Here is an 18,026-nt window from a genome sequence, read left to right as displayed (position 1 = left end):
TTAAATTTGCCACTGCGTTGCTGTGAAACTAAAGTGAGCTGTTCCATAGCAAGAATGAACCACAACTTGTGGAGCCATGAGGTTACTGTTGGGATCCTGTCAGTCCCCCACACGGCCAAAAACAGCTGCAGTGCCGCGTTCAAGGCCAAGGTCATCTGCCGCCCCCTCAGTGATCTCAGGGGGAAGGTAAGCGGGTTAGGTAAACCCAGCAAAGTATAAGCCGGGAATCTGGGGATCTGAGTATCAAACGCCAAATCAATAGCATCTATTATATTCTCCCAGTACCGGTGAAGCTTGGGGCAATGCCATAGCAAGTGCACAAGCGATACTCCACCCGCGCAAACCCTCCAAAAATGGCTATACTTAGTGAGATCCCAGGCATGGATCCTTGCTGGGGTGTAGTACCAATAGGAGGCCACCTTATAGGCTGTCTTTGTGCCTGCCGCACTCTAGGCTGTATGATGAGTCCTGTAGAAAACACCCTCCCATTCCGCATCAGACAGCTCTCTCTCCAGTTCCCTCTCCCACCTCAGCTGACCCTTAGTCTTAGGCGAACGGGTGTCCCCCCTTAGGAGGCCGTAGAGCTCCGAGATCACCTGCTTATTGTCTTTTTTTACTAATATCCATTTTTCAAACGGTGTTAGCGGCCTGTCTATTAATGTCCTATTAACTGGCAACATGGCCCAGTGCCGTATCTGGTAATACATCATCCTATCTGCCTCCGTTAAGCCATAGACCTCTCTTATCTGCTTGAAGGAGATCACCCCCTGCTCGTTGAAAAGGTAATATACCCTTTTGCAGCCCCCTTCATACCAACGGCGTAGTGCCTCCCGTTGCAGACCCGGGCCAAAATAAGGGTTCGCACCTAAGGGGAGTCATTGGGGACGCAAATGTCGTCAAGCCCAGTCTGCTAGCTACCACATCCCATACCCTCATCGACACCTCCGTGACCGGGGACACATACAACCGTCGTGCTCTGTGGCGGCGGCGGAGCCAGGGCTCTTTCCATATATGGGAGCCGGCCACCGCTTGGTCCATGAAACACCAATGTTTCTCGGAAAACGGGTGGCTCCATTCTAATAAAAAACGCAATTGTGCAGCCTAAAAGTATCGCAGAAAGCAGGGGACCGCCAGTCCTCCCTCCTGCTTAGGGCGATACAGCACCCGTCGCGGCAACCGCGGCGCCCTACCTTCCCAAATACATTTTAGAATCGCTGTTTGGAGGGCTGCTATCGTTCGTGGCAGGGGCGCCACCGGAAGTGCCTGGAAGAAGTAGAGAACACGCAGCAAGATGGTCATCTTCACCGCTGCCACTCTGCCTAGCCAAGACAGCTTAAGTCTCCGCCAGGTCTCTAGGTCACGCTGCACCTCTCGGGTCAGTTTAGTGTAATTCAGCGACGCCGTATGGGCAACAGTGGACCCTAAGTCAATCCCCAAGTACTGGATTTTTGAGGAAGACCATATAAAGTGTAATTGGGCCTTCAGATCTCTTTCATGTTCAACACTAATAAACCTGCTCATGGCCTGGGACTTTAACATGTTTATCCGGAATCCCGAGACCCGTCCAAATCCCTCCAGTATCTCCATTAGTGCAGGCAATGAGTTTTGCAGGCTCCCAGAGGGTAAAAATCACATCATCCGTGTACAATGAAATGATGTGCTCATCTCCCCCGAACTTCACTCCCTTGATCTGAGGGTTATCGCGAAGTCGCTGCACCATGGGTTCCATATAAAGCGCAAACAGGAGAGGCGAAAGCGGACACATTTTCCGGGTCCCTCTTTGAATTGGGAACGGCAGCGAGCATGTTCCGTTGACCCGGACCGCGACCCTGGGCGCCTGATAGATGCAACGAATCCATGCCTTGAAACCCGGGCCCAATCCAAAACGTTCAAGGACTCTGAACAGATGTGACCAATAAACCCTATCGAACGCCTTTTCCATGTGTGAGCGATCCGTTTTATCCAATAGGTGAAGCAGTCTCTTAGTGTTATCACTACACTGTCTCTGTGCTATAAATCCAGCTTGGTCGGGATCTACTAGGCCCGGCATGTAATAATTGAGACGGTGTGCGAGAATACCAGTGAACAGTTTGGCATCGATATTCAAGAGGGAAATAGGCCTATAGGAAGCACACTCCTCGGATCCTTCCCCGGCTTCGGAATAACCACAATCGTGGCATCCAGCATACTGGCTGTGAGAGCCCCCGTCTGCCGAAAGGAATTTAAGAGTCGCACTAATATCGGTACAAATTCCACACAAAAGGTCTTGTAAAAAAGTGCGGAAAAACCATCAGGGCCTGGTGACTTCCCAACCTGCAACCGTGAAATCGCTGAAATTACCTCTTCCGCCCTTATGGGTTGATCTAATGAGGTCGCCTCTCTCTCGGTCAAAGAAGTAATTGCAATACCCTCTAGGAAGGCCTCCGGAGATGCATTGCCGGGGTCCTCTGCTCCATATAATCCCCGATAGAATTCCACGAAGGCCTCCGCGATTTGGTCGCTCTTGCGCACTTCTGCTCCCAAAGGGGAGCGGACCATTTTTATCATTGACGCTGAGCGCTGCGCTCGCAACCGATGCACCAATAGCCTACCGCATCTGTTGCTCCCTAAGTAATACTTATGCTTAAGGCGTACCACCGCATACTCTGCCCTGTCCCAATCCAACCGCATATAATCTATTATTGTACTACGAATCGCATCCACTGTTGCAGCATTCTGAAGCATCGAGTCCCTGAATCGCCACTCTGATATGCCCACGCGCCCCATATTCATGGCAACCTGAACAGTAACTGGAGCGTGATCAGACAGGGATCAAGGCTCACTAGCTGACTCTCTAACCCGGGGAAGAAGCTCCTGCGAGGCCAAAAAAAGATCAAGCCTAGCATATGTCTTGGTCGCTGCCGAATAAAAGGAATAGTCCCTTAACTTGGGATGCGCCCTCCTCCACACATCCTCCAGGCCACACTCACTCAACCATTGACGCCCTGCCACTGTCGTTGACCCGTCTGCCCATACCGGTGGCCTGAGCAATCCAAATCCCCATCCATTACCAGATTAAAGTCGCCCCCCTGAGAATTGGGCACATGGATGGAAGCAATAGTGAAGGAAAACCCCCCCACTCTCAATCTCGTGGCTAAAAGCCTGCCTTGCACCTCATGCAATTTTGTCACCACCTCCCCAGGGAATGAGCGCGCCAACAATATCGCAACCCCTGCATGCTTCGGTGATGCCGAAGACCAGAACTGTCTGGGGAACCACTTAGAGCGCATGCGGTAAATGTCTTTTGGGATGAGATGTGTTTCCTGCAGCAGGCATATATGACTCCCCGACCTCTCCAAGGCAGACAGGATGGCTAACCTCTTCGTAGGATTGTTAAGCCCCTGGACATTCAAGTATGTACATTTAATAACCATACCCTATAATGAGAGAAGCATTCAAAAGGGTAGGGACCCAACAGGAAGAGGACCCCCTGGGCCAGAAGATGAACCATCTAAAACACCAAGGCCTGAGACTATCTCCACACAGAAGCCAGCGTCGCGGGGAAGCACAGCAACATTCAAACAATGTGCACAACAGGTGCTCAGAACCAAAAAGTCCTCGCACACCCAACTTCACGAGGAAGTGTGTCCATAGGGCCGTGGAACCATCCATGTTTGGTAAACCAGGTCCAATGCCCCCGCCGCCCTGACCCTCCTCAGCGGCCGAGAAGCTGTCAACATCAAGGCCATCCGCAGTTCGGGTCTGTCCCGCGCCCCCTCCCCTTCCACTAGGCTGAAGTTCCGGCGGCTACGCTGTTCAGAACAGATTCCCACTCCGACCTCAGTTCTGAGGCCGTAGGGTGCTGCAGTTTCCTTCTTTTCTCCTTCTGCCACCAACGTGGGGGGCCCCCCCAGGCAGGACAGCCCTCTCGCTCGCATTTTGGGAGTTCTCCTCCAAACCCAAGATCCGAAATGCTTCCGAAACGGATCGCACCTGCCGTAGCTGTTCCTCCCACCGGAAGACCAAGCGGAACGGGTGGCCCCAGGAATAAGACACATCATGCGCCCGCAAGTGCTCTGTGATAGGTCTAAATTCTCTTCGCCTCTGCAGGGCGTGGAATAGTTGGAGCTCATGTCCTCTAAAGAGTGCCTGCTGAAGATTGCGAGCCCGCCGCAGGATTGTTTCTTTAAGCACAAAATTGTGGAGACAGGCCAGGATATCAGGGGAACGGTCTCCAGGGCCTCCAGCGTGGTCTACCCGGTGTACTCTGTCCAAAACTATCTCCTGGGTGTCCTCCGTGCCCAGCAGAGAGCGAAACAGGCCCACCACATACTCTCCAATGTCCTCCTTTTCCGCCGCCACCAGGGCACCTCTGATGCAGATATTTTGTCTCCTTGAATGATTTTCCAAATCCTTGACCGCTATCTGGATGGAGTCCTGCTGCTCTCGGAGACAAACGACCTCTTGCTGCAGGCCCGCCACCTCCTCACCCCGGGGAATTTCGTCATCTTCCAGCTGCGCTACACGATCTCCCAGGGAGGTAACCTCTCCCGTAACTCCTTCACCTCCTTGGATATGTCCCTGCGAAGTTCCTGGATGTCGCTGTGGAGCGAATCAAACAGGGAGGTTAGAAAGTCCTTTGTGACTGGTGAGCCCTCATCCGACTCCATCTCCGTCCGACCGTCCAGTGGTCTCGTCGCTAGTGGATCCTCCGCCATGCAGCCCGATGCCATCCGGGTCCCTGGCAACATCTCTCCCACTGAGCGTTCCCGCTTGGATTTGGCCGCCGCCATGGCTTGCGGGCCTGGACTCAGCTAGCCAGGACACCCCCCCAAGTCTCTCCAAACGCTCCGTCTGGAAGCAAATCCCCAGTTGTCTTCGTAACAGATATTGCGTCTGGCCTGTGCGCTGTGTAGCCTCCTCCCACAAAACTTCGCCTTTTGTGGCCTCTGCCGCCTCGCACACTGGCCCGTACTTACTTGTGGTCCATGCTGGTAGGACTGAAAACCTCTGGATCAAACAAAGGCCTCTCCTCTATGTGGCCGCACCTCCAGGTCCCTCCACGGTCCTAGAGAGGTCCAATGTGGGGAGGGGCTCTCATCCAGCCCCAACCAGGTCTTTCAAAGAGGCTCCTTCCACCCAAATGGCAATTACTCTTGGGGTCTAAGCCCCCTCCATGCCCCCGTGACTCATGGGCCCAGCAGGATCCCTCTGAGGCTCCGATGCCTCCAGACGCACGCTCAGGCCACCGTCGGAGAAAGGCACCACTTCGCGGCCCAGGACACCGCCCAAGCCGCTCCACGGCCCCGAACGCGCTTCGGGGCCGGCCGCTCCTCTTTGCAGGGGCAGCGTCGCACGCTGCAAAACCTCAATCGGCCTGCCCCCTGCCTTCAGTAGCACCCATCAACTCGGGGGGGGGGGCGCTGGGATGCCCCTCGTCAGGCCAGCCAGCAGATTTCGGGGCCAGGGCAGCGGAGCGCAGGCAGGAACGTCCTAGGGCGCCGCCATCTCGGCCACGCCCCTCTGCACCAATTTTAAAGTTTAAACTGAGCAACAAGCTGCGGAACACACACTGCTAAGCACATTCAATCTAGGCACTCAGGGGCATATTTATGATCCCCGTTGTGTCTCTCTTGTACCAATCAATCAATCAATCATAACATTTGTAAAGCGCACTATGTACCCGTCAGGGTTTCGAGGCGCTGGTGGGGGGGGGGGGTGGGTGAGCTGTTAGCGGTCGAAGAGCCAGGTCTTGAGGAGTCTCCTGAAGGCGAGGAGGTCCTGGGTTTGGGGCAGTGGGGTGGGGAGAGAGTTCCAGGTCTTGGCGGCGAGGAAGGACAAGGATCTGCCGCCGGCGGTCTTGCGCTGGATCCTGGGGACGATGGCGAGGGCGAGATTGGCAGAGCGGAGTTGACGAGTGGGGGCGTAAAAGTTGAGTCTGGAGTTAGGTAGGTAGGTCCGGTGTTGTGTAGAGCCTTATGAGCGTGGGTGAGGAGTTTAAAGGTGATCCTCTTGTCCACGGGGAGCCAGTGGAGGTCCTTCAGGTGAGGGGAGATGTGACATCGGCGGGGTATGTCAAGGATCAAGTAACGCAAGTGCAACACAAGTTAAACTAGAGATTTAGGAACCCATGTATGGCCACTTTGCACGTCCATGAGTGGCTCCATAAATCTGAAGTAGGGCAACAGAGCTCAAATCGCTGGGTTGCCTTACTCTGCCCTGAGAAGGCGTTCCATGGTGGATGAATGAGTGTTGCTTCACAATTCCAGTGGCTAATGACGTATTCCCTGATTTACCAGAAGTGGGAGATCAGGGAACGCACCAAAAAGATACAACTTCTCCGGGGAGATGTGACTTGGAGAAGTATTTATTTTTCTCCTCGTTAGTTCCTCTTTCTATGTGTGCTGCATTCATCACAACGGTGACAGATATCCCGGCCACCAAAATCGAAACCCCATTTTATCTCCTAGGATTTCGATTTCAGCAGTTAGGATATATGTCACCATTGCAACAGAGGGACCGGGCCGCCAAGTTTTAAATCAGGCCCTTAATTGTTACATCAGTCATAAGAGAGTCTCTGGGCAGATTTCCTTGGCTTATGAGTAGGCAAGAATTGAGTTCACTCTCACCTTATGAATATATATACAGCTTACCCTTGCAGGCCCTTTCTTGATGCAAATGTCTAAAAAGGATTCCTCACTGTGTGAAAATTAACATATTAAAGTCAGAACCCTGTTAGCACAATCATATACCGTCCACATTGCATGCCTTTTCTTCTCTTATAAGTGTCTTGTTAAACCTAGTTTAGTCAAAACAGAAGCACGTTCAAGAATTTGTGTTTGGCTTCCTTACAATGAGATATGAATTTAAAATTTTATTTATAACATATGTATTGCTGCATAGAACACATTTTAAATATTAGCATGTTTTACCCCACACAGCACATTTTTAATCCATACATATCTGAGGTTTCAGCCAAACAATGAATATTAAATTGATGACTCTCAATGATGTCCAAATGTGCCAAATCTTTGTAAAGCATACTAAAATCAATTAAAAAAATCATATAAACTAAAATGAATATTTTACCATGTTGTGACTAAGCAAATGAGTAGAAACAGACATTAGTGCTTGTGGTGAAGGATGCATGGTGGTCTACCACTGTACAAATTAAGCACAGTTTCTCCTTGATTCTACTTCACTTCACAGACTCCTCGCTCGGTCTGCAGTGAGAGCTGCCTCCCAGGGTCCCGTAAAGCTCCAAGAGAAGGGAAGCCTGTCTGTTGCTTTTACTGTGTGCCCTGTGCCGATGGGGAGTTTTCCAACAGGACCGGTATGTGAAAAACTGACTTCCTAAAGCCTCACATTGGATAGATGTTAAATACTGGGAAACTTGCTCTGGATGTCCCAAGATGAATAGTGCCTGCAACATAAAACCACCAATAAGATGAAATAAAACAAAAAAACGGTTCATATAGTATGCTCAATGTAAATGCTGCAGCCCATAGGGATCTCCTGGAACCCCAATACCCTGGGTAACTAAGTACCATATACAAGGGAATTATATGGGTGTACCAGTGTGCCAATGAGAAATGGTAAATTTAGTCACTACCCTGCAGTGAGAAATGTAAAAAGAAGAGAGAGCATAAACACTGAGGTTCTGGTTAGCAGAGCCTCAGTGATACAGTTAGGCATCACACAGGGAACACATACAAGGCACATACTATGAGCACTGGGGTCCTGCCTTGCAGGATCCCAGTAACACATAGACTAAAACAACATATATACAGTGAAATATGGGGGTAACATGCCAGGCAAGAGGGTACTTTCCTACACAACTCCCCCCCCCCCCCCCCCAAACGAAGGACAATAAGACTAGTCATTACCTGATGGGTCTTCATTGTCTAAGTGGAAATATCTGGAGAGTCCATCTGCATTGGAGTGGGTACTCCCAGGTCTATGTTCCAATGTATAGTCCATTCCCTGTAGGGATATGGACCACCTCAACAATTTAGGGTTTTCACCTTTCATTTGTTTTAGCCAAAGTAGAGGTTTGTGGTCTGTCTGAACAATGAAGTGAGTGCCAAACAGGTATGGTCTCAACTTTTTCAGTGCCCAGACCACAGCAAAGGCCTCCCTCTCAATGGCAGACCAACGCTTTTCTCTTGGGGTCAACCTTCTACTGATAAAAGCAACTGGTTTATCCTGGCCCTCAGATTTCAGTTGTGATAAGACTGCCCCTACCCCTAATTCAGATGCATCAGTTTGAACAAAGAATTTCTTGGAGTAACTTGGGCTTTTTAGGACAGGTGCAGAGCACATGGTCTGTTTGAGCTCCTCAAAAGCTTTCTGACAGCTAGCTGTCTGTAACTCATTCTTAGGCATTTTCTTGCTTGTGAGATCATTAAGAGGGGCTGCTATGGAGCCCTAATTCTTGATGAATCTCCTTAGTACCCTGTGAGGCCTAAAAAGGCTCTCACCTGGGTTTGAGTTGTAGGAGGAACCCAATCCATGATAGTCTGGATTTTCCCCTGTAGTGGTGCAATCTGTTCTCCACCAAACAGGTGTCCCAGATAAACCACTTTACCCTGCCCTATCTGGCACTTTGAGGCTTTGATAGTGAGGCCTGCCTTTTGCAGGGCCTCCAAAACTTTCCACAGGTGGACAAGGTGATCATCCCAGGTTGAGCTAAAGACAGCAATATTGTAGGAGGCTGGCCTTGCCTGTAGTGGGTACCAGAGGTACTTACACCTTGTGCCAGGTCCAGTTATCCCTTATTAGTGTAGAAGATTTGTTTCTAGCAGCTTAGGCTGATAGAAGTTAGCTATGGGAAAGCAGCTTAGGCTGAACTAGGAGACATGTAAAGCTCCTACTATATCACTGGTGTCATATGCACAATATCATAAGAAAACACAATACACAGAAGTACTAAAAATAAAGGTACTTTATTTTTATGACAATATGCCAAAAGTATCTCAGTGAGTACCCTCAGTATGAGGATAAGTTATATACACAAGATATATGTGCACAAACCAAAATTATGCAGGTAATATCGAGAAAAGTAATGCAAGCAGTGTAAATTTACAATAGATTGCAATAGGAGCACATAGGTATAGGGGCAACTCAAATCATATACTCCAAAAGTGGAATGCGAACCACAAATGGACTCCAAACCTATGTGAGCTTGTAGAGGGTCGCTGGGACTGTAGGAAAACAGTGAGGGTTAGAAAAATAGCCCACCCCAAGACCCTGAAAGGTAAGTGTAAAGTGCACCTACTACCCTCGGAGAGCACAGAAGTCGTGATTGGGGGATTCTGCAGGAAGAACAAACACCAGCAATGCAACAACAGTGGATTTCCGGACCTGAGTACCTGTAAGACAAGGTGACCAAGTCCAATAGTTGCGACAGTGTCGAGATTGGGCAGGACCCCAGGAAATGCCAGCTGAGGGTGCAAGGAAGCTGCCACCTGTTAGAAGAAGCTTGGAGTTCTGCAAGAAAGAAGAAGACTAGTAACTTCCCCTTTGGAGGATGGATGTCCCACGTCGCGATGAAGGCTGCAGAGGTGTTCCCAAGCAGAAAGACCGCAAACAAGCATTGCTAGCAGCAAGGGTCGCAGTAGAGGTTTTTGGGTGCTGCTGTGGCCCAGGAGGGACCAGGATGTCGCCTCTTGGAGGAGGAGACAGAGGGGGCACCCAGCAACTCAGGGAGCCCTCACAGAAGCAGTCAGCACCCGCAGAAGTACCTGAGCAGGCACTTAGAAGAAAAGTGAACCAGAGTCCACCCGAAGTCACAAAAGGGAGTCCCACGACGCCGGAGGACAACTCAGAAGGTTGTGCACTGCAGGAAGGAGTGTCGGGGACCCAGGCTTTGCTGTGCATGAAGGAAATCCAGGAAAAGTGCACAGGAGCCAGAGCAGCTGCAAATCACGCTATACCCAGCAATGCAGTCTAGCGTGGGGAGGCAAGGACTTACCTCGACCAAACTTGGCTGAAGAGTCAATGGACTGTGGGAGTCACTTGGACAGAGTTGCTGAGTTCCAGGGACCACGCGCGTCATGCTGAGAGGGGACCCAGAGGACCGGTGATGCAGTCTTTTGGTGCCTGCGGTTGCAGGGGGAAGATTCCGTCGACCCACTGGAGATTTCTTCAGAGCTCCTGGTGCAGAGAGAAGGCAGGCTACCCCCAGAGCATGCACCACCTGGAAACAGTCGAGAAAGCCGGCAGGATGAAGCGATACAAGGTTGCTAGTAGTCGTCTTGCTACTTTGTTGCAGTTTTGCAGGCGACCTGAGCAGTCAGTGGTCGATCCTTTGGCATGAGGTGAAGACGGAGATGCAGAAGAACTCTGGTGAGCTCTTGCATTCATTATCTGAAGAATTGCCCAAAGCAGAGACCCTAAATAGCCAGAAACTGATGTTTGGCTACCAAGGAAGGAGGATTGGCTACCAAGAGAGGTAATAGCCTATCAGAAGGAGTCTCTGACGTCACCTGCTGGCACTGGCCACTCAGAGCAGTCCAGTGTGCCAGCAGCATCTCTGTTTCCAAGATGGCAGAGGTCTGGGACACATTGGAGGAGCTCTGGGCACCTCCCCTGGGAGGTGCAGGTCAGGGGAGTGGTCACTCCCCTTTCCTTTCTCCAGTTTCGCGCCAGAGCAGGGCTGGGGGATCCCTAAACCGGTGTAGACTGGTTTATGCAGAGATGGGCACCATCTGTGCCCATCAAAGCATTTCCAGAGGCTGGGGGAGGCTACTCCTCCACAGCCTTCACACCTATTTCCAAAGGGAGAGGGTGTAACACCCTCTCTCAGAGGAAATTCTTTGTTCTGCCTTCCTGGGCCAGGGCTGCCTGGACCCCAGGAGGGCAGAAACCTGCCTGAGGGGTTGGCAGCAGCACTCTCCAAGGGATACGGCCACTAAGTATCCTCTCATGGAATGTACATGGCATGACGAGCTATGTTAAACGGAAAAAAATATTATCTTACCTTCAATCCAAAAAAGCAGACATTGCCTTAATTCAGGAGACCCACCTTCATACTTTAGAATCCGACAAGCTTAAACGGGACTGGGTAGGGAGGATCGTTCAAAGCTGCTGCCAGGCGAACCAAGAACCTATGAGCAGTACACCTCGCAAGTGCGGGCTGGCGATATTAATACGAAAATCTCTCCTGATTACAATCATTAAAACATGGAGCGATACAGAAGGAAGATACACATTCGTTAAACTAAAAATAGGGAACACTTTCTTATGCATGGGCTCCATCTATGCACCAACCGGTTCAAAACGCACATTCTTCCTACAACTAAATCGCATCTTGACAGAAATTGGGACAGCCCGGTATATAATCGGGGGAGACTGGAACCTAGCCCAACACGCAATACTGGACAGGACAGGTCCCATTGATATAGGCAACAACCATGATGGAGCTCTCCTGACAGACATAACGACGGACGTCGGCTTAGTGGACTGTTGGAGAATACAACACCCGAAAGACAAGGAATACACTTTTTTTATCGGCCGTCCACAGCACCCAATCACGCCTGGACTATTTTCTGGTGTCACACACTGTAATCCCCGGAGTGCTGGATTCCAGTATTTTAGACAGTGGCCTTTCAGACCACTCCCCAGTACTAACTCTGATTCAGATAGGCTTGTCCCCTCCGGGCCGAAAACCGTGGCGCCTGGCCGTGCGCAGATATCTCTCCCCCCAAGGGAAGGAACAATTAAGAGCACACGTATCTGCATATATGACAGAGAACAAAGATACAGTGACCTCCAAAAGGATTTTATGGGCAGCTGCAAAGGTGACACTGAGAGGCAATATGATGCGAGATGCAGCATTGGCCAACAAAGACAGAATTGCCCGTCAAACCATCCTGGAGACCACAATCCAGAATCTCACTAAACAGTACACTACCCAACCGTCCCCTAGACTACGCCGCTCCTTAGAACAAGCCAGAATAGCACACAACGAACTCTTCACGTCCCAGGCAGAATTCGCACTACAAAAACTGCGAGACCGTCATTACGAACAAGGAGAGAAAGCAGGACGCCTCCTAGCGGCCCAGCTCCGACAAAGAGAGGCAGCTTCCGCCATTTCGGCAATAACATCCCCATCGGGGGCAGTGCTAACTCGCCCACAAGATATCGTGAACGAATTTGCTAAATACTACCGGCACCTTTACACGCCGGAAACGTCGTCCGATCAGACACAGATAGAAACATTTCTTAGGACTGCCAATCTACCCCGCTTGTCGGAAGCAGGCAGAACCCTCTTAGACGGTGATATGAGCAGAGAGGAGATAACACAAGTTGTAACAAACCTCCCCTATCATAAATCTCCAGGAGAGGACGGATTCCCTGCGGAATTCTATAAGTGGGCCGGAGAAGAGGCAATCAACGCAGTCCATGGAGCACTAACCGAAGCATGCCAGGAAGGCTCCCTAGGAGCCTTATCCAACAGGGCCACAATTGTCGTTCTACCTAAACCAGGGAAAGACCCCCTTCTCTGTGGCAGCTATCGCCCCATCTCCCTCTTGAATGGAGACGACAAACTCCTAGCTAGCATTCTAGCAGCACGCCTGCGTAAAGTGATACCATCTTTGATCCATAACACCCAAGTGGGGTTTGTACCCGGCCGCTCCTCCAGAAACCACATGCGCACTCTCTACCATACACTACTGGAAGCTCTAAATATGCCCAACGAAGCCCTTGCATTATCCCTAGACGCAGAGAAAGCATTCGACTGCATCGAATGGCCCTATTTATTCCCCACCATGAAACACTTTGGCCTAGGAGAACAATTCATCTCTAAAGTCCGCTTATTATATGACCACCCTTCAGCACAGGTTAATTGTGGAGGTTTCTTATCAGACCCCTTCCCCATTGGAAGAGGCACTCGTCAGGGCTGCCCCCTGTCACCACTCCTATTCCTACTAGCCATGGAACCCTTGGCAGCTACTATACGGAACTCCTAACAGATAAAACGTATCCAAATAACCGGGGCTTATCTAAAATCTATCTCTACGCAGACGACATCCTACTAACCCTGACTGACCTAGAAACATCCTTACCCACACTGCTTTCCACCATAGGGGAATTTGCGCCTATATCTGGATACCGGGTAAACTGGGACAAAAGTGAAGCACTGCCTCTATCCCGCATGACAACGAGAGCAGCAGTGCATTGTCTGCCATTCCAATGGATGCCGACTTGCCTTAAATACCTAGGAACGTATATCAACCGAGGCCTGGAACATATAGTTAGAGATAACCTAGATCCCCTTATATCAAAAATGAAACTGGATTTTGCTAAATGGTCACTACTGGGCCAGTCGATGTGGGGAAGGACTCAAGCAGTTAGAAGGACTACATTACCACGCTTTACATACGTCTTGGGCATGCTCCCCCTACAGGTACCCCTCCCGATACTTCGTTCGATTGACGCATCTATGAGGGCCTTTGCGTGGGGCTCCCTCCGCCCGAGACTGAAGCCGGCAACTATCTTAGCCCGACGCCCCTATGGAGGTTTAGGCCTACCCTCAATAGAACAATACTCACTAGCTTTACAAGTTTCACAGTTAGCATACACTCTCCCAGATACGCCGGATCCACCACAATAGGTGGTCACAGAGAGACTCCTAAGACGGCAGCACACAATGGGAGGGGTATACACCGACCATCCCTCCCCGCCTAACCCCATCCTCAAAACAACCGACACAGCATGGCGCAGAGCCCATCACCTGCTGGACATACATCCCTCTCTACACACCCAGGACCCTATAGCGGGGAATAAAAACATAAAAATAGGAGGGAGACCCCTCTCGTGGTCCCAATGGACTGAAGCAGGAATCCATAACATATCCCATATAATAGACGGAAATAACTTACGAACTTTCGCCTCTCTCCAGGAAGAGTTCGGCATCCATAGTAATCAAAAATGGAGATACCTGCAGCTCAAACATTGTATGCTCAGCTCACTAGGGGCTCCCCCATGGACGTGTAAAACCTAACCCATTGTTACTTACCTTCAGAAATGGGGCGACAAAAAGGCGTTATGGCGGGCCTTTACGCCGAACTAACAAATCATCTCTACTCGCAACCCCTCCTTGAACGTTTACGGTTAAAATGGCAGGATAGACTTGGGTTAACCTACACAGAAGAAGAATGGTCAGACATACTACAAGCCCTTGATAGGGGAGTACGCAAAGCCCAACTAAAATTCTGCCGATTTAAAGTTCTACAAGATTGGTACTGGACCCCCGTCAAACTTTTTAGGGCTGGATTGCTAACACATGCAAAGTGCTGGAGATGTACAGAACCCCATTGCGACTTACTCCACATCCTTTGTCACTGTCCGACGATTCAGCCCTTATGGGATGCAGTACGTTATACCCTGCTGGATATTATCCAGATCCCAAACCTGACTCCTCCACCACTTATTCTCCTACATGACATACGCCTATTCCCCTCCCTAACACGTGCCCAAAAAAGGTTACTTCACACTGCATTTGCCACGGCCAAAATATGTGTACTCCGGCACTGGAGGGATAGCACTGCCCCCACGCCGACAGAATGGATGACTGCCATGTATCAAACAGCCACCCATGAACGAGTGATCTATAATTTACAGGACCAAACAGAACAATTTGAGGGAGTCTGGCATCCATTTTTGACAAAGTCATAAAACAGCTGGCGGAGGGCCAATGACCAAAGGTTTGAGAGAAATAATGATCCCCCTTATAACCCATATCGTTTACTTCCTCACACCTCCCTCCTCTATTCTTCCCCTCTCCTATATGACTGTTCACCCCACTCTCTCTCCTCTCTTTTTCACTTCCCAGTTGTCCCACTTAGATAACTACATTAGACTCAGGATTGAACAAGCAAACATCTTCTCCCGGTCCCCCCATATAACCTATTCCAGGAAACCAAAATACGCAAGAAGAACGTACAACTTAAAATAAGACTTTCTAATAATGAACAATCCGCTACGGACGGCCTCACCACCTCCTCTCCTATGCAGTCTCTTCTCAGCACCAATCCCCAATAGAGGCAGGAACCCTTACCCTCATGTCATCCTATATCACAAAAAAAAGGGGGCTCAAACCTTAAAACCGATCGTCCTTGAGGGAGAAGCCACGACGGACGGAGCATAACGGCTGACACGGGGACAACAAACCCCCCTCCCCCATACATCCAATAGTCCTCACACTCAGCAATCCCTCTCACTCCCCTAACCCTCCTAATCCCCCCTTTCTCCCCCTTTTCTCTTTATCTTCCACCACTCTTAACCCATAAGACACCCCTATTCATCGCTCCTTTGCTGCAAGACTACCATCCCGAATGTGCTTATGATGTCACACTTACTGGGCTAGAAATTGTCGTTAGATTGCATTCGTGTATGTACCCATTACAGAAATATTTAATGTGAAAAAATAAATATTTTGAAAATATTCATTACATATATTTGTACTGTTTTTACCTTTAATAAAATAAATAAAAAAACAAAAAACAAAAAAAAAGAAAATGAATCTGTAAACAGAGCCGGGGTGAAGACTTGGTTAACTGGGGAAGAGGCTTATTCACTCCACAAACCTGCCAGGAGACGTTTTAAGAGGAGGGCAACCATTGTTAGTGCGTCGCTAGATTATCAGTGGCAGGCTGACATAATCAGTCTTCAAGATCTAGCAAAACATAACAACGGTGCCATGTATATATTAACAGTCATAGCCGTCTTTTCCAAGTACGCCTATGCAGAGTCGCTAAACGATAAAAGTGGTACCAGCGTCACCGCCGCTTTTAAAGACATCTTCGCTAGAGGGCGTGTACCTCAAAAACTACAAACAGACACCGGAAAGGAATTTTTAAACAAACCTTTTCAGAAATGATTAAAGCAACACGCTGTTCAACATTTTGTAATGCACACAGAGGTAAAATCGGCGGTTGTAGAGCGTTTTAACAGAACTTTAAGATCAAAGATGTGGCGATATTTCACAGCCAACAATACCTATAGATACGTAGATGTTCTACAGGCTTTTTATAGATGTTTATAACGCCCGTTATCATAGGACAATCAAAATGTCCCCGTGGAGGTAACGAGTGATAATTCGTTAATGGTGTGGAGAACTGTTTACGGGAGTCGGCTTGCGTCAAAGGTCAATAACCCGGATTTAAAAGAAGGGGTTCATGTCAGGGTTTCAAAGTTGAAGGATGTCTTCACCAAAGGCTACCAACAGACATTCAACGATGAGATATTCATAGTGGGAAGTGTGGAGCTTAAAGAAGGAGTATATATTTACAGGTTAAAGGACTACGACGGGGAAAAGGTAGCAGGCGTCTTTTACACTGTGGAGGTACAGAAGGTGCCCTATGATCCAAACCGGGTGTACAGGGTTGAAAAGGTTCTGAAATGGAAAGGCACCGTGTAGGAAAGTACCATCTTGCCTGGCATGTTACCCCCATTTTTCACTGTATATATGTTGTTTTAGTTGTATGTGTCACTGGGACCCTGGTAACCCAGGGCCCCAGTGCTCATAAGTGTGCCTGAATGTGTTACCTGTGTAGTGACTAACTGTCTCACTGAGGCTCTGCTAATCAGAACCTCAGTGGTTATGCTCTCTCATTTCTTTCCAAATTGTCACTAACAGGCTAGTGACCATTTTTACCAATTTACATTGGCTTACTGGAACACCCTTATAATTCCCTAGTATATGGTACTGAGGTACCCAGGGTATTGGGGTTCCAGGAGATCCCTATGGGCTGCAGCATTTCTTTTGCCACCCATAGGGAGCTCTGACAATTCTTACACAGGCCTGCCACTGCAGCCTGAGTGAAATAACGTCCACGTTATTTCACAGCCATTTTACACTGCACTTAAGTAACTTATAAGTCACCTATATGTCTAACCTTTACCTGGTAAAGGTTAGGTGCAAAGTTACTTAGTGTGAGGGCACCCTGGCACTAGCCAAGGTGCCCCCACATTGTTCAGAGCCAATTCACTGAACTTTGTGAGTGCGGGGACACCATTACACGCGTGCACTACATATAGGTCACTACCTATATGTAGCTTCACCATGGTAACTCCGAATATGGCCATGTAACATGTCTATGATCATGGAATTGCCCCCTCTATGCCATCCTGGCATTGTTGGTACAATTCCATGATCCCAGTGGTCTGTAGCACAGACCCTGGTACTGCCAGACTGCCCTTCCTGGGGTTTCACTGCAGCTGCTGCTGCTGCCAACCCCTCAGACAGGCAGCTGCCCTCCTGGGGTCCAGCCAGGCCTGGCCTAGGATGGCAGAACAAAGAACTTCCTCTGAGAGAGGGTGTGACACCCTCTCCCTTTGGAAAATGGTGTGAAGGCAGGGGAGGAGTAGCCTCCCCCAGTCTCTGGAAATGCTTTGTTGGGCACAGATGTGCCCAATTCTGCATAAGCCAGTCTACACCGGTTCAGGGACCCCTTAGCCCCTGCTCTGGCGCGAAACTGGACAAAGGAAAGGGGAGTGACCACTCCCCTGACCTGCACCTCCCCTGGGAGGTGTCCAGAGCTCCTCCAGTGTGCTCCAGACCTCTGCCATCTTGGAAACAGAGGTGCTGGCACACTGGACTGCTCTGAGTGGCCAGTGCCACCAGGTGACGTCAGAGACTCCTGCTGATAGGCTCCTTCAGGTGTTAGTAGCCTTTCCTCTCTCCTAGGTAGCCAAACCCTCTTTTTCTGGCTATTTAGGGTCTCTGTCTCTGGGGAAACTTTAGATAACGAATGCATGAGCTCAGCCGAGTTCCTCTGCATCTCTCTCTTCACCTTCTGATAAGGAAACGACCGCTGACCGCGCTGGAAGCCTGCAAACCTGCAACATAGTAGCAAAGACGACTACTGCAACTCTGTAACGCTGATCCTGCCGCCTTCTCGACTGTTTTCCTGCTTGTGCATACTGTGGGGGTAGCCTGCCTCCTCTCTGCACCAGAAGCTCCGAAGAAATCTCCCGTGGGTCGACGGAATATTCCCCCTGCAACCGCAGGCACCAAAAAGCTGCATTACCGGTCCCTT

General features: G+C 49.7%; 1 protein-coding gene across 1 annotated transcript in view; it reads left to right on the top strand.

Annotated features, from left to right (window-relative positions):
• Positions 1–18,026, top strand: part of LOC138279362 (vomeronasal type-2 receptor 26-like) — a 217,046-nt gene that overhangs the window by 114,303 nt on the left and 84,717 nt on the right. Inside the window, exons 4-5 of the mRNA XM_069219399.1 lie at positions 3,432–3,442; positions 7,189–7,312. Of these exons, the coding sequence (XP_069075500.1) occupies positions 3,432–3,442; positions 7,189–7,312 (135 nt within the window). The remainder of the gene's footprint in view (positions 1–3,431; positions 3,443–7,188; positions 7,313–18,026) is intronic.

This window comes from Pleurodeles waltl, chromosome 2_2 (assembly GCF_031143425.1).
Source record: "Pleurodeles waltl isolate 20211129_DDA chromosome 2_2, aPleWal1.hap1.20221129, whole genome shotgun sequence".
Taxonomy (NCBI): domain Eukaryota; kingdom Metazoa; phylum Chordata; class Amphibia; order Caudata; family Salamandridae; genus Pleurodeles; species Pleurodeles waltl.
Note: the sequence above shows the minus strand (reverse complement) of the source record. Positions and strands in the feature narration are given on the sequence as shown.